The 25258-nt window shown below is 36.9% G+C and overlaps 1 protein-coding gene across 1 annotated transcript in view; it reads left to right on the forward strand.

Moving 5' to 3' along the window:
• SCYL2 (SCY1 like pseudokinase 2) overlaps positions 1 to 25258 on the forward strand; it is a 41090-nt gene that overhangs the window by 10951 nt on the left and 4881 nt on the right. The window contains exons 3-13 of the mRNA XM_052640136.1: positions 2316 to 2460; positions 4074 to 4223; positions 5714 to 5935; positions 6357 to 6473; positions 7062 to 7187; positions 11455 to 11631; positions 13258 to 13380; positions 17065 to 17178; positions 18150 to 18282; positions 22157 to 22275; positions 23794 to 23894. Of these exons, the coding sequence (XP_052496096.1) occupies positions 2316 to 2460; positions 4074 to 4223; positions 5714 to 5935; positions 6357 to 6473; positions 7062 to 7187; positions 11455 to 11631; positions 13258 to 13380; positions 17065 to 17178; positions 18150 to 18282; positions 22157 to 22275; positions 23794 to 23894 (1527 nt within the window). The remainder of the gene's footprint in view (positions 1 to 2315; positions 2461 to 4073; positions 4224 to 5713; positions 5936 to 6356; positions 6474 to 7061; positions 7188 to 11454; positions 11632 to 13257; positions 13381 to 17064; positions 17179 to 18149; positions 18283 to 22156; positions 22276 to 23793; positions 23895 to 25258) is intronic.

Here is a 25258-nt window from a genome sequence, read left to right on the forward strand (position 1 = left end):
TGGTTTTCCCTACTTTCTTCAATTTAAGTCTCAGTTTGGCACTAAGGAGTTCATGATCTGAGCCACAGTCAGCTCCTGGTCTTGTTTTTGCTGACTGTATAGAGCTTCTCCATCTTTGGCTGCAAAGAATATAATCAATCTGATTTCAATATTGACCATCTGGTGATGTCCATGTGTAGAGTCTTCTCTGTGTTGTTGGAAGAAGGTGTTTGCTATGACCAGTGCATTCTCTTGGCAAAAGTCTATTAGCCTTTGCCCTGCTTCATTCTGTACTCCAAGGCCAAATTTGCTTGTTACCCCAGGTATTTTTTGACTTCGTACTTTTGCATTCCAGTCCCCTATTGAAAAGGAAATCTTTTTTGAGTGTTAGCTCTAGAAGGTCTTGTACGTCTTTGTAGAACCGTTCAACTTTTCAGCTTCTTCAGCATTACTGGTCGAGGCATAGACTTGGATTACTGTGATATTGAATTGTTTGCCTTGGAAGTGAACAGAGATCATTCTGTCATTTTGGGGATTGCATCCAAGTATTGCATTTCGGACTCTTTTGTTGACTATTATGGCTACTCCATTTTTTTCTAAGGAATTCTTGCCCACAGTATTAGATATAATGGTTATCTGAGTTAAATTCACCCATTCCAGTCCATTTTGGTTCGCTAATTCTTAAAATGTCGATGTTCACTCTTGCCATCTCCTGTTTGACCACTTCTAATTTGCCTTGATTCATGGACCTAACATTCCAGGTTCCTATGCATTATTGCTCTTTATAGCACTGGACTTTACTTCCATCACCAGTCACATCTACAACTGGGTGTTTTTGGTTTGGCTCCGTCTCTTCATTCTTTCTGGAGTTATTTCTCCACTGACCTCCAGTAGCATATTGGGCACCTACCGACCTGGGGAGTTTATCTTTCAGTGTCCTGTCTTTTTGCCTTTTCGTACTGTTCATGGGGTTCTCAAGGCAAGAATACTGAAGTGGTTTGCCATTCCCTTCTCCAGTGGACCATATTTTGTCAGAACTCTCCACCATGACCCGTCTGTCTTGGGTGGCCCTTCAAGGCATGGCTCATAGTTTCACTGAGTTAGACAAGGCTGTGTTCCATGTCATCAGATTGGTTAGTTTTCTGTGGTTGTGGTTTTCAGTTTGATGGAGAAGGATAAGAGGCTTATGGAAGCTTCCTGATGGGATAGACTGACTGAGGGGGAAAACTGGGCTTTGTTCTGATGGGTGGGGCCATTCTTAGTAAATCTTTAATTTTCTGTTTTGGGTGGGGCTGTGTTCCCTCTCTCTTATTTATCTGGGGCCAAACTATGGTGGAGTTAGAAGATAATAAAGATGAAGGTGACTTTCTTCAAAAGGTCCCATGCAGGCACTGCTCAGTGCTCCCAACCCTGCAGCAGGCCACTGCTGACCCACGCCTACGCCAGAGACTCCTGGACACTCCCACCCACTCACCACCCAGAAATAGGACACCCCCCAGCCCCTGGCCAGCACTCAGCATGCACACCTCTCCTAGCAGTGTGCTATGGAGGATAAGTACCAGAGCTTACAAAGTACCAGAGGAGGCCCCACGGGATACCATGTTTCCCAAGCAAGAACAAAAAGGTATTCACATTGTTTCTAGGTGCAAAAGACAGTACGAAAGATGCAAAAATAATGTGCCCTCCCAGGGCTCCAACAACTCACAAAGGTCTCAAGTGACATAATTCAGGGACCGCCCCCCCTTCCCCATCCAGATATTTGTTCTTAACAGTGAAAAAAAGAAATGTGGTCGGCTTGTGTGAGCTCAAGCTATGTCCTGACGACTCTTGCTCCAGAAGCATCTGGGAAGTCTATAGTTTCCTGTGAGCATATTCTGAAAGTTATAGCCTTAGAAATAAGGGTAATATAACAGTATTCTAAATTAATTTATTGGTTTTCCATAAAGAATATCAATTATTCAAAAAGCACAGTGGTAATTATCCAGTGTAATTCATATACAGAGCTTCCTGACTTTGCTCTGTTAGTCTAAGTGTGTTATGTGAAGTGAAGTGAAGCCACTCAGTCGTGTCCGACTCTTTGCGACCCCATAGACTGCAGCCTGCCAGGCTCCTCTGTCCATGGGATTTTCTAGGCAATAGTACTGGAGTGGATTGCCATTTCCTTCTCCAGGGGATCTTCCCAACCCAGGGTTCGAACCCGAGTCTCCCGCATTGTAGACAGAGGCTTTACCATCTGAGCCACCAGTTTGTTATAGTAATAGTGAAAATAAATCTAAACTTGTCTACCTTCTTGGTAGTTAAACAGGACCACTCATATTTTTCTTCTTTTAAAATAGGGACTGCTTGGCATTTTGCACGGAACCAGTTTTTGCCAGTTTAGCCAATGTTCTGGGTAACTGGGAAAATCTACCTTCCCCTGTGTCTCCAGACATTAAGGATTATAAACTTTATGATGTAGAAACCAAATATGGTTTGCTTCAGGTATGTATTTTTATTCTTCGTGTGGATGGAATATTTTCCTTCAAAAGTATTTTTATACCCATTTCAAATTTAGCCATATAAACTGCTTTATGTAAACCTTTGCATCTTTTTAGTAATTTAAAAATCATTTCTATGTTCTAGAATTTCTCTACGGTTTATTGTTAGGCTTAAATTGTATTTTTAACGTATGAAACATAACATTAGTAACCTTTGGAGAAGAGCACTTGTTGACTGGTGGGTGTGTGGTTCCTTTTTTATGTTTTTGAGTTTTAAACCTTCAGAATGCATCTCATAAGTCCATTCCACTTTTGCTGATTTCCTTCCCCTACTTATCAAAATATCTTCAGCTTTATAGAGTAAATTTATACAGTAGATTCTTTGTTTTGGAGGACAGAGATAATTTTGTTCTTTATTTTTAACAGCTTTATTAAGGTATAATTAATTAGCGTACAGTAAACTTCACATATTTAAAAATACACAGTTATTAAGTTCCTAGGTAGAACCATCACTGCAGTCAAAATAATGTACGTATCCATGACCCTCCAGAGTGTCCTCATACCTGTTGTAATCCTTACCTCTTGCTGCTTACTACCTCTGTCTCTCATCCCAGAAAACCACTGACCTGCTTTCTGTCACTATGAATCAGTTTATATTTTCTAGAATTTTCTAAATGAAATCATACAATATGTACTGTGTTTTTGGCTGGGCTTCTTTCAGTCAATCAAATTATTTTGATATTCATTCATATAGTTGTGCGTATCAGTACTTCTTTTTATTGCTGAGTAGTAGTCCATAGAATGGCTATACCATAGTTTGCTTGTCCATTCACTCATTGACGGTCATTTGGGTTGTTTACAGTTTTGGGCAATTGTGAATAAAGCTGCTATGAATATTCATGTACATGTTCTTGATGGACATTTAATTTCACTTCTCTTGGTTAATTACCAGGGAGTGGGGTGACTAAATCAAACAGTATGTATATAGTTCATCTTCTGAGAAAATGAAAGACTGTTTTAGAAATGGTAATACCATTTTGCATTCCCATTGCAGTATAAAAGTTACATATTTTTTCACCTTTCCAAAACTTGGTATGGTTGGTCCTTTCAAATCCAGTCTTCACTTTTTGTTAACAAATACCATGGTGATCTCAGGCACAATATAAAATTATGAAATATTAATTCAAAGTAAGAATGAGTGAACATCAGTTTGAAAACTGAACACAATACTAAGAAAAACTTAATTTCAATGTGGAGTGTAAGTATAAAAATTAAGAATTAGAATCAAATTTACAAAGGTATTTCTTGATATTTACTGTCTGTTAACTCAGAAACCAGATTCTCTCATTTTTCAAGCTCAGGAACTGAATAAATTTGGGACACAAAGTCTTTTCTTTTGCTTTTGTGTATGTAGAAAGGAACTTAAGTAAGTGGTTGCTCTCTGTTTTGGGAGTTTTTCTTACTAATGCTTAGAATGCTCTGGCAACTTTCTCTATACTTTTGCATTTAATAACCTGATATGTAAAAATTTTTATTGGGAGAAGCAGCAAATTTGATTATTATGAGACATTTATTAATGTACTTGAATGTAAAAATACCTTTTATTCCCATTTACAGGTTTCTGAAGGTTTGTCATTTTTGCACAGCAGTGTGAAAATGGTTCATGGAAATATTACACCTGAAAATATAATTTTGAATAAAAGTGGAGCCTGGAAAATAATGGGCTTTGATTTTTGTGTATCATCAACCAATCCTTCTGAACAAGAGGTAATAAAGGTTTTATTCTTCTAATTTTTTTAAAGCTCTGGAAATTTTTAAATTGCATCTGAAATAGATTAGAGAATTTATATGTCTGATGATGAGATGATTGGATGGCATCACCAACTCAGTGGACGTGAGTTTGAGAGTAGATAGATAGTAGAGGACAGAGAAGCCTGCACATAGTTGCCTAGTTGTGTCTAACTCTTTGTGACCCCATGGACTACAGTATGCCAGGCTCCTCCATCCATGGGATTTTTCAGAAAAGAATACTGGAGTGGGTTGCCATTTCTTCCTCCAGGAGATCTTCCCGACCCAGGGATCTAACCTGCGTCTCTTGTGTCTCCTACATTGGTAGGCAGATTCTTTACCACTGGCGTCACCTGGGAAGTCTGATACATGTGTATAAATAGGCTTTGTGGTACAATGGTATGTTTAAATTTATAGCTTTATAGAAAATTTCTAACGTTCATTGTACCTACAAATATTCAGTACACTAATTCCATGGTAATGTTACTTGAGAAGAAAGTGCTAAAGCACTTTTGGGTTAGGTAGGTTTTTTTCCCCCTCAGAATGTCAGGTACAGGAACAAACTGTGAATTTAGCAGTGTTTCCCCAACTTACTGAACCACAGAATCTTGTTTAGGGAGCATGATAGCAACAATAGCAGTGACAGTCATGGCTAATGTTTACTGAAGCTCTTTCTAAACACTACCTGTGTATTTACTTATTATCCTTGCAACAACTCAGTGAGGTATAGGAATAATACAGATGACCAAGTTAGACTCATAGAATGAACTAGCCTGCTTTAAGTTTAGGCAGGTGGTAAGCTGTAGTGCTAAGATTTGAACCCAGTTTTTCTGGCTAAAAAGCACCTGTTACTTAGTGATTATGAAACCTACCTATTTATACTTAGGAAAACACTGCAATATTTCAAATTTTTACTATGTAGTTGTTAAAGAAACCATGATTTGACCTAAGATATATTTGTAATATAAGTAAACATTGTTAGGGGAAGCAGAAAGAATTAGTATTGGTTGAGATATACTGTGGATCAGGCATTGTGCTGGGCCTGTTTTCCATACATTTGTTTAATTTTACAACAGCCTTTTGAACCTGTTAATTAAATCACATAGCTCATTAGTGAAAGAACAAGGTTTCAAACAACCATAATCTACTTGAGCTCGTAAGTTTGAAGCCTGTATCAGAAAACATAGGCCATACCTTCCCACATTCAAAATGCATCATATAGTATACTGATAATTTGTTTTCTGGAAGAGAGTGCCAATAATCTCAAAGATATAAGAGTTCTTATTCTATCTCTTAGCTTGTTTCATGCATGTTGTAGTTTTGGGATTTGGGAAAATTTAGAATTGAAAGTCTTGGTGACATTTTTACTTGCATGACTGAGTATGAATTTAAAACTCAATTGTTAGTACTTGACAGTGGTTTGCTTTGACATATTTAATCCATGTGATCATTTTTCTATCCTTTTATAGCCTAAGTTTCCATGTAAAGAATGGGACCCAAATTTGCCATCATTGTGTCTTCCAAATCCTGAATATTTGGCTCCTGAATATATACTTTCTGTGACCTGTGAAACAGCCAGTGATATGTACTCTTTAGGAACTGTCATGTATGCTGTATTTAATAAAGGGAAACCTGTATTTGAAGTTAACAAGCAAGATATTTACAAGAGTTTCAGCAGACAATTGGATCAGGTATTTGCCTTTAAATATTTGCTTGCATTAAAAAATGTATTAAGTGTTTCTTAGTATATTTTTCTAAAATATGTTCAGAAAATTCTCTAAACTGGGAGGAGTGTCTCATATTTTGTTTTCATAAAGTCAGCTTAACAAAAGTAATTCTTAGGATTAATATTTGTTACTACAACTTTAATCATGGCATTTATTTACTAGAGTGAAAATTGAAATATGGCCTAAAATAATGGGCATTTTGCTTTAGGAATAGAGACAATTTCAGGTATTAAAAGACATGTTTTAGTTATCTTGCAACAGTAGTTTGTTCAGTCTAAAAATACAGTTAGTAAATTTCAAAAAGATTTAAATGGACTGTTCACAATATAAATGTATATCTTTTGAATATTTTATATTCATATTTAACATTATTACTTTTGAACAGTTGAGTCGTTTAGCATCTAGTTCACTTACAAATATACCTGAGGAAGTCCGTGAACATGTGAAACTACTATTAAATGTAACTCCAACTGTAAGACCAGATGCAGATCAAATGACAAAGGTGAGTATGTATTAATTCCTGCCTTAGATGGAGGGACAAAAAATGAGTTAAAGTTGATTAAAAGCTTCTGAAGATTTAATATATAGTCCCCAGATAACATCTGTATTCGTGAGTGTATTAAATACTCAGTGTCCTTTAATCTTAAGGAATTAAACAATTTATGATATAAGTGCTCTGATATAAAGTTAAGATTTCAGATAAAGAGACATAATAGTTATAATTGGGCATGCAGAAGTTCTAGACATGCTAAGAGTTCATAACCCTCTTAATTCACTCATATAAGCATGGGTTTTCATAAATGGTACTGTTTATGGCCTCAAGATATTTTAGTTAATCTTTCACTATTTTACTAGTTACATAAAGTAAATGTTATTGTGTAGTCAGTTCAGATTCTGATTCTGAAAAATTGACTTCAAAAAGAGAAGTAATTTATTATTTTATTCTGATTTTTACAATTAGAATTTTATTAAGTTATCTTAAGCATTTTGCTAAATGTTTCTGAGTATTTTTTTTCACCATACTGTGTCAATTTCACATATGAGAAGTATTTCAATATTTATCAAAATAATTTTACTTTTCTGTTTTTAGATTCCCTTCTTTGATGATGTCGGTGCAGTAACACTGCAATATTTTGATACCTTATTCCAAAGAGATAACCTTCAGAAATCACAGTTTTTCAAAGGACTGCCAAAGGTTCTGCCAAAACTGCCTAAGGTTTGTTGTTTTTTTAAACAAATGGTCTTCCACTTGTTTGTAGAGAGGAGTTGTATGTATGTATTTTGGCTGTGCTAGGTCTTGGTTGCTACATGGGCTTTCCTCTACTTGTAGCAAGCAAAGGCTGCTCTCTAGTTGTGATGCGCAGGTTTCCCGTTCCGGTCGCTTCTCTTGTTGCAGAGCACAGGCTCAGTAGATGTGGTGCACGGCCTTAGTTGCTCTGTGGCAGGTGGGATCTTTCTGCATCAGGGAACGAGCTCATATCTCCTACCTTGGTAGGTGGGTTCTTTTCCACTGGGGCCACCAGGGAAGCCTAAGGTTTGTTGTTGATCAGTTTGTTATTGTAGTCAGGAGTTTAGCATTTAAAATTTACTTTGACTTCACTATAATAACACTTTCCCCAAAACGTAACTTTTGCCAAGGGTACATAAATGTCTAAAAGGCTATCGACTGAAGTCATAAAAGTGTAGTGGATCTTTTTTACATGGTGGAAAAATAATTAAATAGGATAAAACAATTAGAAGGATTCAGTTCAGTTGAGTCGCTCAGTGGTGTCTGACTCTTTGCGACTCCATGAACCACAGCATGCCAGGACTTCCTGTCCATCACCAACTCCCGGTGTCTACCCAAACTCATGTCCTTTGAGTTGATGATGCCATCTAACCATCTCATCCTCTGTTGTCCCCTTCTCCTCCTGCCTTCAGTCTTTCCCAACATCAAGGTCTTTTCAAATGAGTCAGCTCTTCACATCAGGTAGCCAAAATATTGGAGTTTCAGCTTCAACATCAGCCCTTCCAATGAATATTCAGGACTGATTTCCTTTAGGATGGACTGGTTGGATCTCCTTGCAGTACAAGGGACTCTCAAGAGTCTTCTCCAACACCACAGTTCAAAAGCATCAATTCTTCTGAGCTCAGCTTTGTTTATAGTCCAATTCTCACATCCATACATGACCGCTGGAAAAACCAGCCTTAACTAGACAGACCTTTGTTGACAAAGTAATGTCTCTGCTTTTTAATATGCTGTCTAAGTTGGTCATAACTTTCGCTTCAAGGAGTAAGCATCTTTTAATTTCATGGCTGCAAGCACCATCTAGAGTGATTTTGGAGCCCCCCAAAATAAAGTCAGCCACTGTTTCCACTGTTTCCCCATCTATTTGGCATGAAATGATGGGACCAGATGCCATGATCTTCGTTTTCTGAATGTTGAGCTTTAAGCCTCTTTCACCTTCATCAAGAGGATCTTTAGTTCTTCTTTACTTTCTGCCATAAGGATGGTGTCATCTGCATATCTGAGGTTATTGATATTTCTCCCAGCAATCTGGATTCCAGCTTATGCTTCATTCAGCCCAGTGTTTCTCATGATGTACTGTGCATAGAAGTTAAATAAGCAGGGTGACAATATACAGCCTTGACGTACTCCTTTTCCTATTTGGAACCAGTCTGTTGTTCCATGTCCAGTTCTAACTGTTGCTTCCTGACCTGCATATAGGTTTCTCAAGAGGCAGGTCAGGTGGTCTGGTATTCCCATCTCTTTCAGAATTTTCCACAGTTTATTGTGATCCACACAGTCAAAGGCTTTGGCATAGTCAATAAAGCAGAAATTGATGTTTGTCTGGAACTCTCTTGCTTTTTTGATGATCCGGTAAATGTTGGCAATATGATCTCTGGTTCCTCTGCCTTTTCTGAAACCAGCTTGAACATCTGGAAGTTCACGGTTCACGTATTGCTGAAGCCTGGCTTGGAGAATTTTGAGCATTACTTTACTAGCGTGTGAGATGAGTACAATTGTGTGGTAGTTTGAGCATTCTTTGGCATTGCCTTTCTTTGGGATTGGAATGAACACTGACCTTATCCAGTCCCATGGCACCTGCTGAGGTTTCCAAATTTGCTGGCATATTGAGTGCAACACTTTCATGGCATCATCTTTCAGGATTTGAAAGAGCTCAACTGGAATTCCATCACCTCCACTAGCTTTGTTCATAGTGATACTTACTAAGGCCCACTTGGCTTCACATTCCAGGATGTATGGCTCTAGGATCACACCATCGTGAGTATCTGGGTCATGAAGATCTTTTTTGTATAGTTCTTCTGTGTATTCTTGCCACCTCTTTTTAATATCTTCTGCTTCTGTTAGGTCCATTCCATTTCTGTCCTTTATTGTGCCCATCTTTGCATGACATGTTCCCTTGGTAACTCTAATTTTCTTACTAGTCTTTCCTGTTCTATTGTTTTCCTCTATTTCTTTGCATTGGTTGCTGAGGAAGGCTTTCTTATCTCTCCTTGCTGTTCTTTGGAACTCTACATTCAAATGGGTATATCTTTTCTTTCCTCCTTTGCTTTTGGCTTCTCTTCTTTTCACAACTATTTGTAAGGCCTCCTCAGACAGCCATTTTGCCTTTTTGCATTTCTTTTTCTTGGGGATAGTCTTGATCCCTGTCTCCTGTACAGTGTCACAAACCTCCGTCCATAGTTCATCAGGCACTCTGTCTATCAGATCTAATCCCTTAAATCTGTTTTTCACTTCCACTGTATAATTGTAAGGGATTTGATTTAGGTCATACCTGAATGGTCTAGTGGTTTTCCCCACTTTTGTCAATTTAAGTCTGAATTTGGTAATAAGGAGTTCATGATCTGAGCCACAGTCAGCTCCTGGTCTTGTTTTTGCTGACTGTATAGAGCTTCTCCATCTTTGGCTGCAAAGAATATAATCAGTCTGATTTCAGTATTGACCATCTGGTGATGTCCATGTGTAGAGTCTTCTCTTGTGTTGTTGGAAGAGGGTGTTTGCTATGACCAGTGCATTTTCTTGGCAAAACTCTATTAATTGCCCTGCTTCATTTTGTATTCCAAGGCCAAATTTGCTTGTTACTCCAGGTGTTTCTTGACTTCCTACTTTTGTATTCCAGTCCCCTATAATGAAAAGGACATCTCTTTTGGGTGTTAGCTCTAAAAGGTCTTGTAGGTCTTCATAGAACCGTCCAACTTCAGCTTCTTCAGTGTAACTGGTTGGGGCATAGACTTGGATTACCATGATATTGAATTGTTTGCCTTGGAAACGAACAGAGTTCATTCTGTCAATTTTGAGATTGCATCCAAATACTGCATTTTGGATTCTTTTGTTGACTATGATGGCTACTCCATTTCTTCTAAGGGATTTCTGCCCTCAGTAGTAGATATAATGGTCATCTGAGTTAAATTCACCCATTCCAGTCCATCTTAGTTCACTGATTCCTAGAATGTCGACATTCACTCTTGCCATCTCCTGTTTGACCACTTCCAATTTGCCTTGAATCATGGACCTGACAGTCCAGGTTCCAGTGCAATATTGCTGTTTACAGCATCAGACCTTGCTCCCATCACCAGTCACATCCACAGCTGGGTGTTGTTTTTGCTTTGGCTGCATCCCTTCATTGTTTCTGGAGTTATTTCTCCACTGATCTCCAGTAGCATAGTGGGCACCTACCGACCTGAGGAGTACCTCTTTCAGTGTCCTATCTTTTTGCCTTTTCATACTGTTCATGGGGTTCTCAAGGCAAGAATACTGAAGTGGTTTGCCATCCCCTTCTCTAGTGGACCACATTCTGTCAGCACTTCGACATTAAACATCAGAAAAGAAGTTGTAAACTGTTGTGGAAATCACTGTCTCACTAGCAGTTAAGGGGTTACTTCGGTATGATAATAGTCTCTCCAGTTCTACTCTCCCTTCCTGGCTTAGTAAATTGTGAGGATAACGTAGTCTAAAAATCTTAATGAATGCCGAAAAAGCCACTGTCTGGAAAACTAGCTAATTCCTTTGTAAAAATAATTCCATTGTTTAATCTATCAGATAGTCATTGGTTATATACTGTTTGTCTAGCCCTTAACCTAGACGCCCTGGAGAATAAATGGGAAACAAAATATTGTCCTTGTTTTCAAGGCCCTTTTAGTAAATGTAGATGGCATTAATGATAATTTACAATATGGGATATGAATCATAAGTAATGAAGAAATTAAGAGGAGAACTATATTAATGAAGACTAATTAGGAAAGTTTTCCTAAAGAGTGACCATATTTCCCCCTTTCTCTGTAATGTTCCCAGGTTATGTCTTTTTTCCTGGCATAATTAGCAATAGTAATATTTTATTCTCAAAAGTGTCCAAGTTTCAACTATCAATTATGTAGTCACTTTACCCCAAAGGATTGGAGGTGTTAGATGCTTAACTTCAATGTTAATACTAAAAACCTGATATAAAGATTAATTTTAAGAAAACATTTTTGCTTTTCAGCGTGTGATTGTGCAGAGAATTTTGCCTTGTTTGACTTCAGAGTTTGTAAACCCTGACATGGTACCTTTTGTTTTGCCCAATGTGCTACTCATTGCTGAAGAATGTACCAAAGAAGAATATGTTAAGTTAATTCTACCTGAACTTGGGCCTGTCTTTAAACAGCAGGAGCCAATCCAGGTATGTATGTAGATATTTTTTCCTGTTTATCTGTGGTTATTCAGTGTTCTTAATCAATGATAACTATCACTGAAAACAAAAGTAATGGATATCTGGCTTTTTAAAAATTGAGGGAAATGTGAGAGACTTGCTTTTCCATTAGTCAGAAGCTATTTTTCATATGCTTGAAGTAAACCATTCCTAAAGTTATAGTTGAACTTCGCAAGTAAATGTCTATAGCTCTCAACAAGTTACTGTCTCAAAAAAGAAATTGTAGTGAGGTTTTACATGTGTTATATTGTTCCCATTGACCTTACTGAATGTTACAGGTTTAGTAAAATGAATATTTATTTTTCTCCTGCACTTTTAAATATTTCTGTGTTTCTGCTTTGTTATTGAATCTTTAATTTGTAGATGGTTTTTGCCAGTTGTTCCCATTATTTCATTGCTAGTAAATAGTTTCACTAGAAGAGGGAAAATGCTTCCAGCACCGTGAAGGTAATATGTGTATTGTTAAGAGGAAATTTAATTAGAATCTGATATGGACTTTATTGAAATATTTATCCCTCTGATTCAAGGTGGCCTTGGATTTAAGGGAGCAGTAGGGTCCCATACTTCAGTTACAATCTGGCCACCTTCATCTCCTTGGACAAGTCATTACTCTCTTACAGCTTCTATTTTCATCATTTCTGAAGTGAAAAGAGTTGTTGAAATTAATTGAAATTTTCTTGCACATGGGAAATATTACCAAGTTTCTGATATTACATGGCAGTAGCTTATTGGTAAACTGTAGATTACCTAATTTAACAGTTCAATGACAGGCTGTTTGTGGTCCTTCCCTTGAAGGGAGGGAAACTAAAGGAAGTCTGTGGTAGTAAGGCAAGAGTTCCTCTGCCTAAGAAAGGGGAGGTGAGGGAACTATAGGGTTTGAAGCAGAGTTCTCCAAACATGGTCAAGGTGTCCAGAAGAAAAGCAGTGGAGTCGCATGTCCACCAAGCTGTGCATCATATAGGAGCCTAAGGAATCTACCATCTGAGCACTTATTTGCCTTCATTCTTTGCATTTTTTCCCCCTTACTAGTCTAGCTAAAAATCCCTTCTGAAAAATTTTGACTGAGCCTTGACAAAACTAGTCTGCATAAATAGAAGGGATGGTTTGTTCCTATCACTTAGCTGTGTGGTGGCAGACAGATGATCAGGGACAAGTGAAAATGTTTCTTTCTAGAATTTTTCCTGACAGTCCTTTTCATTTCTGTACCTTTTCTTGTTTTGAACTTCATAGAAGCCAAGTGATGTAATTTACTTCTTTGCGACGTCTGACTTTGCTGCCCCCAGACTTTTATTTTTTACCCAGTAGCTTTCTAGATAGTTGGTACTTGTGGGTGAGTGATGTATTACTGAAGATATGTGAAAGTTAGGAAATTAGCTTTTATTTAAATATTTAAACCAAGAACAGATGTTAAATATTGTGCTTCTAGAAACATAAGAGACTTGATTTATATGTTTTTGTCTTCCATGCCTTCAGGCTAGCAACATGGTAAGTGTCAAAACACATAACTTATTCTTTTGAAGCAGCTTTAAATTTTGGCATACGTAAAGTGGCATAAAAAGTCTAGACTTTGATACATTGTTCCCCTTGTATACACAGATTTTATTAATCTTCCTCCAAAAAATGGATCTGCTACTAACCAAAACTCCTCCTGACGAGATAAAGAACAGTGTCCTGCCAATGGTTTACAGAGCCCTAGAGGCTCCCTCCATTCAGATCCAGGTATAATATTCAGTTTTTTTCTTTTAATGATGATTTTGATTAGTAAAGCAAAAGAAAGAAGTAAAGTACATTTTAAGTTTGTCATAAAATTTTTATATAAAGCTCAATAATACATATTAATGAGTTAGTGAATTTCATTATGTACTTTTAAAGTATGCTACTGCTGCTGCTGCTAAGTCACTTCAGTCGTGTCCAACTGTGTGCGACCCCATAGACGGCAGCCCACCAGACTCCTCCGTCCCTGGGATTCTCCAGGCAAGAATACTGGAGTGGGTTGCCATTTCCTTCTCCAATGCATGAAAGTGAAAAGTGAAAGTGAAGTCACTCAGTCGTGTCCGACTCTTCGCGATCCCATGGACTACAGCCTACTAGGCTCCTCCGTCCATGGGATTTTCCAGGCAAGAGTACTGGAGTGGGGTGCCATTGCCTATATCCACTCCTAACTAATTTGAAGAATCAGTTGATGAATACTGGTATTAATAAAGTAAAATGATTATTGTTCTTTTTACTTATCAGAAATGTACTATTCTGGAAGGTTTGATTTAACTGTAGTTTGGATTGCTATATACCTTCTTCCTAAATGAGTAATTAACGTATGAATGAAAATGACAAACATGCATGTGCCTTTTTCTTAAGAAAGCATTAAGCAGGTACTCCCCATACTCATGTTTTTTTCATGCTTGGTAACTCAGTCTTCTATTCAGAAATGTTGTTGCTTTTGAATTGAAGTTAATTTGTATAGCAGGTAGGTAGAAAAGCAGATAATAATTTAGTGTGAGCATCCCTAATGCATGAAAAGTCATGGCATTCATGTCACAGAGTGCTTTAAAACATTGCATACTTTGCCAAACTTCTGGTTCTTCGCATACTTTGCCAAACTTTTAGTTCTTTGCTACTAAAATTTTGGTTCTATGGAATATCTGGAAAAAAAGTTTGGATTGCTATTAAAAGTATAATTTAGTTTGAGCTTTTTTCCCCCCTACTGTGGAAAGAACATCTGATTGCATAAAGGTTTCATATTTAAAAGTTTATACTCTCTTTGCCAGTGTAGAGATTCTAGTAAAGAAAAGCATAGAAGTTTAGTTTTTATAAGTTGATGACCAAGCTTTTTTTTTTTTCAAATGTGAACCTAATACCATAACATATATGGTCACTTTTTTGATTCACTTCAGTCTTTATCTGAGGTCTTTTATATTATTCAAAGTTGTGAAGTTGAATTTAAAATTTTTCCTTATAATATCATTTCTTACTTCCTTTGTCCAAATGACATGGAATGATTGGGAAAGGTATACTTACTGTTACTTTTTGGCACTTTCCAAAGGAATTGTGAATTACAGCTTGAAACATTCCCACAGGCCCTGTGTAGCCAACCTGATTATATATTCAGCGAGATTAGGGAGAAAAGGGAGGGTAAAGTGATGCGTAAGTCATTTTTCTTCATAAAATGAAGTGAAGTGAAGTTGCTCAGTTGTGTCCGACTCTTTGCGACCCTATGGGCTGTAGCCTACCAGGCTCCTCCGTCCATCGGATTTTCTAGGCAAGAATACTGGCATGGATTGCCATTTCCTTCTCCAGAGGATCTTCCCCAACCAGGGATCGAACCTGGCTTTCCTGCATTGTAGGCAGACGCTTTACTGTCTGAGCCACCAGGGAAGTCTTTTCTTCATAAGGGGGTTACTTCGGCAAATAAGTTATCATCCAGTATTTTACTAAAATAATTAATATATAATTCAAACGGACTTATGCAACTTTGCCAAGTTTTAGAAACCAGCATTTCTGATGTCATTTCACTAGAAGTGTTTAGTCACCAGTCCAAGCATTGCTTGGTAAGAGTCTGATAAAAGTTAAAACCTGTCTAAGCTTTGGGAGAGAGAGCAAGAGCATGAAACGAAAATCTTTTTTCCTCACGCCTCATGCAAGTAAGAAGGCTAGGAAGTAACTCGTGAATATCATTTTTGGAGTGGTATTTTTAAAGTGAAGTTTGATTGGGACTATGAACATTTAAGAAGCTAGAGAGAGTTTAGAAAAACATTTGGAAAATTAAAAGATGGTTTAGAAAAGTTAGGATCATTAGAGGCATTGATAAATGAGAACCAGTTTTAAAAATTATTTACCTTTAAAATTACATGGAGAGCTTGTGTTCATTCTCCTCTCCCCACCACTGATTGTAGAGAAAATAGAATGTAAAAGGCAGAAGTTGCTGCGAACATGCTAATTGGACTTGCTTTTGTTTTATTTTTTCAGTCCCCTGTTCTTAGGTCTCCTTCTATGGAGAGAGCTCTCCCCTCCTTTAGCTAAGTGATTTAGACTTTGCCTCCTTATAACCTGCTCCTAGATCGTGTGGCATAGTGCATATATGGCGTGTTCAGTCCAGTCTGTCTCAGATGAATTCAAGACTGATTTACTGTTCCCCTCTGGTAACAGGAGCACAGGGTCTCACTGACTGCTCAGCCTTGCTCATTCTCCTCTACCAACTGTGGAAAAATAGTCCCTTAAATGTAGCTTTTATTTCTTCAAATTATGTCACCTGCTTAATTATTATACTTCTGAATGGATATTAATATTAACTCTCTTCTTTCTGTCTGCCTTTTGGAAATCTAGGAATAAGCTTAAGTAGATAAAATATTTGCCAAAATTCTGATATCAGATTCTTAGTGATTAATTCATTTCTGTCTAACTACAAATAAGGGTATCTTTGTTTGCCAGATATCATCAATAACTCCTTCTCTGATACACATTTATACCTCCATTTTCTTCAGTAATCTCTTTTGTGCTTTTCTAAAAGAATCATTCTGCCTTATAAGGTATCTGAGATGTGGGTTCTTCAGCCAGCTTTTTCTCAAGCCATTTCCTGTTCTTTTTCTCATCTCATACAATCCTCCATCATCCTTCCTTTCCTCTGTTACACTCTCTGTTCCCAGTTCCAGTCATTTACACTGTGGCATAGCATTAGTTTGCAAGAATGTTTTAAACGACTTTTCCTGTTTCTATCCGTTATATTTGCTTTAGTTTCAGATTTTAGAAATACTTGAAAATATCAATATAAAGAAAATTTAAATCCTCTCTCAGAGGTGCCCACAGTTCAGTTAACATTTCCAGATATATCCTTCCAGTTCTTTTTTCTAAGTCTGTAGACAGATACATGTTTTAAAAATTGGAATGATATAATAGTATCTTATTACATTTATCCTCAATATTATTAAACAATCTTTGAACATATATTTTAAAATGTTTGTATTATATTCTATGATATGGATATTGTAACAGCTAAGAAATTCATTATTTAGGAGGAATAGTTCTACATGAATTGGTATAATATTTGATTTTTCTCTCATGAGAGAGAGCAAAATTTAGATGTTACTTTCTTTTTTAAAGATGTTCTTGTTTTTAAAATTAAATGAAGAATTGTGTTTTCAGAGAAAAATTAGGAATATTATCAGGAAATTTTGGTATATGTGCTAGTCGTGTGACCTAGCATGAATTTGAGTGAGGTCTTCTGAGCCTGTTTTCTCAGGCTATAAAGTAGAAAATCGATAATAAGTATTTTTCTTTCAAATAGCTTTTGAAAGGATCAAATGATAGATAAGAGTTTATTTCAAACTATGTGACAATATTAACCATGCAAATACAAAATGCTTTTTAAATATGTTTCTCTGAGATTGATCCAATTTATTTTATTAATAGGAACTCTGTCTAAACATCATTCCAACCTTTGCAAATCTTATAGACTACCCATCCATGAAAAATGCTCTGATACCAAGAATTAAGAGTGCATGTCTGCAAACATCTTCCCTTGCTGTAAGTAATTACATATTTTTATTTGTCTCTCACTTCTCATTGGCGTAGTAATTTTCTTATTGTTTAGTAATCTTTTTATAGTTTGTTCATATGTTTCATCTTGGCTCTAAGTAGCCTATAAATAGTACAGTGAAAGTGAGCAATAGCTGTAGTTTGCCCGGATATGTTATTTTATAGTATTCCATCCCTGACATTACTCCGTCTGCTAGTGCTTCAGTAGAAAATTCAAGTAATTTTTTTCTTAATCCTTTTTCGCTTTAAGCCACAATTTATTTTTTTTAACCACCTAAATTGTTTTCTGCTTTTCTTAGTTTACTTAAAAAAAATTGTATTAATATTATGATCCTGATTCAAAGTATTCTATCTTAAAAAGCTCTAGCAAAAAAAGTAGGGTGTGAATTGCTTATCAAAATAGTCAAGAGACTATAGATAAAATTTTGATAAAAGAGCTCCTAAATACCAGGTTTTAGTGACTATATTTAAAATATATTTAAAAATATAAAACTTCAGATATGGCAGATAGAATTTTCACATATTGTTAAAATATTTAAGAATGACTTGAACATGAATTAGAGAAATATACTAGAGGCCCAGTAAAATTAATTATTTGGTGGGAGAATATAGTCCTTTTATAGTTCAAATGACCTCAAGAAAATATTCTTAGCAAGCAAATATATAGTAAAGCTTCTCAAATCCTAATTACTTTATTTAAAATAACATGAAAGTAAAATCATTCTTTGCCTTTAGCTACTTAGTATCCTGGTAAAGCAATCATTAATTTTCTGAAACAAATCAGAGGAATTTATAAATATGTGAATTTTCTATATTAATAAAGGATGAGAGCTTTTAACTTTTCTTTCATTTTTGAGATTTTAACATGTACTTATATGAAGATTAGACTCATGCTTAAAATACTTTGGTCTAGATTGTGAAGACTTGAAATGACTAATTCAGTTTACCTCTTTTAATAGGTACGTGTAAATTCATTAGTGTGCTTAGGAAAGATTTTGGAATACTTGGATAAATGGTTTGTACTTGATGATATTCTACCCTTTTTACAACAAATTCCATCCAAGGAGCCTGCGGTCCTCATGGGAATTTTAGGTAGCTGAAAACTTAATGTCATTTGATGCTACTTTACTGTTTTATAATCATGCACGTGAACTTCTTAGTCTGTAAAACCGTTTTGCTCTCTTTTCATGTATATAGCATTCAGTAACTGAAGAATGATGGTGTAAATGTCATGATGTAACTTTTCTCTCTTATTAATTTTAGCAAAAGTGGTAGTACCTGACATTTACAAAGGGATAAAAACATTTGGGAATCCCAGCTTCACAAATAGCATGTAGTTTTCCCTCTAAAAAATGATACTAAATAAGAGAGGCAAACAAAGCTACTTGAAATGCTGATACCAATCATAATAGTAATACCTAATGTTTATTTGTTAACTGATTTATAAGAGGCACTCTGCTAAGTCTTTTCTGCATTATCTTATTTTGTCCTCTCTAAAATCTAATGAGATTTGGTACTTTTATTTCTGTTTTACAATAAGGCCATGAGGTTTAGCTAAATGAAGTAAGTTATTCAAGATTATATAGCTAAAAAGTGGTAGAGTTAGCTTTTAATTTAGATATGTTTAAATATGAACACAGGGCTTCCGTGGTGGCCCACTAGTAAAGAACCTAACCTATCAGTGCAGGAGACATGGGTTCAATCCCTGGGTTGAAAAGATTCCCTGGAGAAGGAAATGGCAACCCACTCCAGTATTCTTGCCTGGGAAATCCCATGGACAGAGGAATCTGGTGGGTTACAGCCCCATGGGGTCACAAAAGAGTTGGAGACAACTTACCAGCTAAGCAACAACAACAAAATATGAGCATATAATTTTCAATGCTAAGTGCTGATAAAGCATTATGAGACCTTACAGCACCTTCTAGTCATCAGCATGCTAATTATAAATCACTCTATTAAATAAAACTCTGAAATTGTTTATAAATAGTTGAAGTCCCAATCTGGAAATGCTGGGGTCTGCTATACTATTAGCTGTAGAATCACATAAACATTAACAAGTTACTAAACTTGAAGTTCTGTGTTAATTTTGAAGAAAATCTATGTTGTTCAGCCATGTATCTTAAATACCTATTATAGCACCTGATTTTATAGAATAGCCCTCAGTAAATATTTATAGGAATGGTCAGTAAGTAGTCTGTTGTGGACCTCTGTGGACATAGAATTTTTGTGATATGTTATGAAACTTTTGAGCTCAAGGAAATTAGTCTTCTTGACAAGGAGTCTGACACAATGAAAAGAGCCCTAACCCCAGTTCTGGCTGTGCCAGTTCCTGGATTGACTTTGAAAAGTTTCTTTATCTGTCACATAAGGGTAAAATAATATCATTAAAGGAGTTTTGTGAGAGTTCAGTGAGACCAACTGAAGGGAAAGTAATGAGCATAGTGCTCTGCAAACAAGTATTTAGTGGGCATACAGAGTTCTTTGAATATATAAGTGAAGTGTGCATTCATTGGAGAGTAATAGGAGGTAGTGTGTTCTCTAGCTTTAGCTTATATACAAAACTCTGATGCCATGAAAGCATTCAGAGATTGAGGAGCAAATGTGCTCAGTTTACCAAATGAAGGCTTTGTGAAATAGGTATAACAGCAGGGTCCTGAAAGTTGAGTAAATATGTAAGACAACAAGGAAGGATTGTGTGGAGTTAAATTATTAAAGTTCAGAAATGTTGAGTCTGATTGGTTGAAGTGAATAAAGGTATAGGACCTATGCTTAGATACTTTTAAGTTTAAGTGAGTAGTATGAAATATACATTTAGTTGTGTTCAGAATACAGAGATATTTCTGTAGCCTTACTGCTACACTGTAAGAACTATGCCTGATTCGAATAGGCTTTTCCTGGTACTATTATTGTTGTTGTTCAGTCTCGCTCAGTTGTGTCTGACTCTTTGCAGCCCATGGACTGCAGCACACTAGGCTTCCTATCTTCACCATCTCCCGGGCCTTGCTCAACCTCATGTCCATTGAGTTGATGATGACATCCAACCATTTCGTCCTCTGTCGTCCCCTTCTCCTCTTGCCTTCAATCTTTCCCAGCATCAGGGTCTTTTCTGATGAGGCAGCTCTTCGTGTTAGGTGGCCAAAGTATTGGAGCTTCAGCTTCAGCATCAGTCCTTCCAATGAATATTCAGGATTGATTTCCTTTAGGACTGACTAGTTTGATCTTCTTGCTCTCCAAGAGATTCTCAAGAGTCTTTTCCAACATCACAGTTCAAAAGTATCAGTTCTTCAGTGCTCAGCCTTCTTTATGTCCAACTCTCACATCCATACGTGACTACAGGAAAAACCATAGCTTACTAAATGGACCTTTGTTGACAAAGTAATGTCTCTGCTTTTTAATACGCCGTGTAGGTTTGTCACAGCTTTTCTTCCAAGGAGCAAGTGTCTTTTAATTTCATGGCTGCAGTCACCATCTGCAGTGATTTTGAAGCCCCCCCAAAATACAGTCTGTCACTGTTCCCATTGTTTCCCTGTCTATTTGCCATGAAATTATGGGACCAGATGCCGTGATCTTCATTTTTTGAATGTTGAGTTTTAAGCCAGCTTTTTCACTCTCCTCTTTCACCTTCATCAAGAGGCTCTTCAGTTCTTCTTCACTTTCTGCCACAGGGTGGTCTCATCTGCCTAGCAGAGGTTATTGATATTTCTCCTGGCAGTCTTGATCCCAGCTTGTACTTCATCCAGCCTGGCATTTCACATGATTGTACTCTGCATAGAAGTTAAATGAGCAGGGTAACAGTATACAGCCTTGACATACCCTTTTCCCAATCTTGAACTGGTCTGTTGTTCCATGTCCAGTTCTGACTGTTGCTTCTTGACCTGCATGCAGATTTCTCAGGAGGCAGGTAAGGTGGTCTGGTATTCTCTTGAAGAATTTTCCACAGTTTATTGTAATCCACACAATCAAAGGCTTTAGCATAGTTAGTGAAGCAGAAGTATTTTTTCTGGAATTCTCTTGGTTTTTCTGTGATCCAGTGGATGTTGGCAACTTGATCTCTGGTTCCTTTCCCTTTTCTAAATCCAGCTTGAACATCTGGAAATTCTCGATTCACGTACTTTTGAAGCCTAGCTTGGAGAATTTTGAGCGTTACTTTGCTAGCCTGTGAAATGAGTGCATTGGTGTGGTAGTTTGAACATTCTTTGGGATTGGAATGAAAACTGACCTTTTCCAGCCCTGTGGCCACCACTGAGTTTTCCAAATTTGCTGGCATATTGAGTGCAGCACTTTCACAGCATCGTCTTGTAGGATTTGAAATAGCTCAGCTGGAATTCCATCACCTCCACTAGCTTTGTTTGCAGTAATGCTTCCAAAGGCCCACTTGACTTCACACTCTAAGATGTCTGGCTCTAGGTGAGTGATCACACCATTGTGGTTACTGGGTCATTAAGGTCTTTTGTATACTTCTTCTATGTATTCTTTTCACCTCTTCTTAATATCTTCTGCTTCTGTTAGGTCCATATCATTTCTGTCCTTTATTGTGCCCGTCTTTGCATGAAATGTTCCCTTGGTATCTCTAATTTTCCTGAAGAGATCTCTAGTCTTTCCCATTCTATTGTTTTCCTCTATTTCTTTGCATTGTTCACTTATGAAGGCTTTCTTATCTCTCCTTGCTATGCTTTGGAATTCTGCATTCAGATGGGTATATCTACCAAAAAAAATACGGGCTTTTACAGTTACACTATTTTAAGCCAAAGAATATGGGATAAGTGTGTCATGGTATGTTAAATCTAAACCGACAGTAAAGCTGAAATCATTCTGATACATATGTAAGAACATTCTTCTTCAAAGCATTTATAAGGAAAAATGTGTAACTTAATGATTATCAAGAGCTTTTATATAGATACATTGTTTTTCTGATTTCTGTTAATTTTGTATTGAATTATAACATTTATTCTTTTTTTAAAATCAGGTATTTACAAATGTACATTTACCCATAAGAAGTTGGGAATCACCAAAGAGCAGCTGGCTGGAAAAGTATTGCCTCATCTGATTCCCCTGAGTATTGAAAACAACCTTAATCTCAATCAGGTAGGAATATTTTTGTGCTTTATTCAATTTATTCAGCTTACTCTTTTCTCGGCATTGAATGTATAAATATATTACATATAAACATTGATAAAACGAGGAAAAATATGTTGAAGAGGTATATGAAGAAAGTGCTTTTTATATTCAAAGTAAGGAGTATGTGAGTTAGAAAGAGGGGTTATTGAAAGCCTTGTTAAGTCAATCAGTTAAGTCGCTCAGTCGTGTCCAACTCTTTGCAACCTCATGAACTGCAGCACGCCAGGCCTCCCTGTCCATCACCAACTCTTGGAGTCCACCCAAACCCATGTCCATCAAGTTGGTGATGCCATCCAACCATCTCATCCTCTGTCATCCCCTTCTCCTCCTGCCCTCAATCTTTCCCAGCATCAGAGTCTTTTCCAGTGAGTCAGTTCTTCCCATCAGGTGGCCAAAGTATTGGAGTTTCAGCTTCAACATCAGCCCTTCCAATGAACATTCAGGACTGATTTCCTTTAGGATGGACTGGTTGGATCTCCTTGCAGTCCAAGGGACTCTCAAGAGTCTCCTCCAACACCACAGTTCAAAAACATCAGTTCTTTGACTCTCAGCTTTCTTTATTGTCCAACTCTCACATTTGTATATGACTACTGGATTTGCGGAGGGAAGAAAGTTTGTAGAGTCTTCCTGTAATATGTGGTATTACTGAAATAAATTGTTTCTGAAGTACCATAAGAATTATTTAACTAAATTTTAGCTAAAACTTAAACTATGTTTTGAGATTGAGTTGGATATTCTTATAAATTTTAATTATTTGAAAGTTAGATTATGTATATTTAATATTTCTACTAGCTTTTTAGAAAACAAGGTTTATTTTAGCCAAACAAGTCATTTTTATAATGATCTAATAAAGAGTGATTTTTTTATGCATCATTAAACAGATTGTGGGCTTCCCAGGTGGTGCTGATGGTAAAGAACCCGTTTGCCAAGCAGGAGATACAAGAGATGCGGGTTTAATCCCTAGGTTGGGAAGGTGCCCTGAAGGAGGGCATGGGAACCCACTGCAGTGTTTTTGCCTACGGAATTCCATGGACAGAGGAGCTGACGAGCTGCAGTCTGTGGGGTTGCAAAGAGTCGGACATGACTGAAGTGACTTAGCAGGCATGCACACATGCAAACAGATTGTGGTCAGATATGCACATATTAGGTGGTCAGTTTTGGATTAGTCTAAAAAAAATCAATGTGTAATAACTGGTGGAGTTGAATTTATATAAGACTGCTGAGTAATAGCTGTTAGACAGCTCAGAATATAAAACTTATTGAGACATGTTTTCTGGAACTTAAAATATCACCACTGTACAAAGATACTATAAAAGCTTGCTATGATATTCTGAGCTAAAATATGTGTAATCTATTCTTGTGTCATCAGACCTATGGGTCATATTCTAGTAAAAATAGAGAATATTATGAATAACTTGTGGAATTTTTTAATTCTATTACTTTGTTGCTAACTTGAAACATCCTATCAATTTCTTATTATACCAGTTCAATTCTTTCATTTCCGTCATAAAAGAGATGCTTAATAGATTGGAGTCAGAACATAAGACTAAACTGGAGCAACTTCATATAATGCAAGAACAGCAGAAGTAAGTAGGTTGAATATGAATCGCACATGGTCCAGAAGTGACATTAAAGTTATATCATGGTTGATTTCTTAGAATATGGATGAGAAAATTTGAAGGATTTCAATTTGACTATATGGAAAAGACCCTAATGCTGGGAGTGATTGGGGGCAGGAGGAGAAGGGGATGACAGAGGATGAGATGGCTGGATGGCATCACCGACTCCATGGACATGAGTTTGGGTGAACTCCGGGAGATGGTGATGGACAGGGAGGCCTGGCGTGCTGCAATTCACGGGGTCGCAGAGTCGGACACGACTGAGCGACTGAACTGAACTGAAAGCATGTAAAAATTTTCCAGCAGATTAAGTTAAACTGAGTTTAAATAGAATGTTGTTGAAAATCTGATGTTATTTCTAAATACAAAAGCATGACATGATATAATCTTAATGTTTTCTCTACATAAAGAAAATTCTGTTTCTGAGAAAAATCTCTTGTCATATTAACCACCAGCGTTGTAGAATCAGGGTGCTGATCACCAAGAGCACCACTTAAAAGTTTTTTTTCAAATCTTTGAAATCCTTGTGTTTTGATTTCTCCTTTTCTCTTTTATCTAACCTTTGAAACATTTACAGAGAATTCATTCCATATGTAGTACCAGAGCATCCACCTCTTTTTTGTGTGTGTCTTATAGAGAGGATTTTCTAAATTATCTGCAAAATATTAGTATACAAAGGATGAGGGGAAAGATGAAAATTATTCAACAGAAAATGCCAGTTTTTGTGATCAAATCTTCACTATATTCTTTGCTCCAAAGAAAAAGATGAGTTTAGAATGCCCATTAATGTTTAACCCTGAGCCAAAGACATCTGAAAATCAGTAAAATTGATACGAGTCACGAGCCAGATCCTCCAAAAGAAGCTTTTTTGGTCTTGTTCCAGTGTAAGATAAAGGCTTTATGGAAGTAAATACACAAGGTGTAAAATGACATGAAATAGCCATTTGTATATGCTAAATATCCTGTGAGATATATACGTCTATGCTGCTGCTAAGTCACTTCAGTCGTGTCCGACTCTGTGCGACCCCATAGACGGCAGCCCACCAGGCTCCGTTGTCCTTGGGATTCTCCAGGCAAGAACACTGGAGTGGGTTGCCATTTCCTTCTCCAATGCATGAAAGTGAAAAATGAAAGTGAAGTCACTCAGTCGTGTCCGACTCTTAGCGACCACATGGACTGCAGCCTACTAGGCTCCTCCGTCCATGGGATTTTCCAGGCAAGAGTACTGGAGTGGGGTGCCACTGCCTTCTGCATATATGTCTATACATACATGTATATATATGTATATATATACATGTATGCTATTAATGGTTTGACTGTGTTAGCATAGG

This window comes from Budorcas taxicolor, chromosome 5, assembly GCF_023091745.1.
Source record: "Budorcas taxicolor isolate Tak-1 chromosome 5, Takin1.1, whole genome shotgun sequence".
Lineage (NCBI taxonomy): Eukaryota > Metazoa > Chordata > Mammalia > Artiodactyla > Bovidae > Budorcas > Budorcas taxicolor.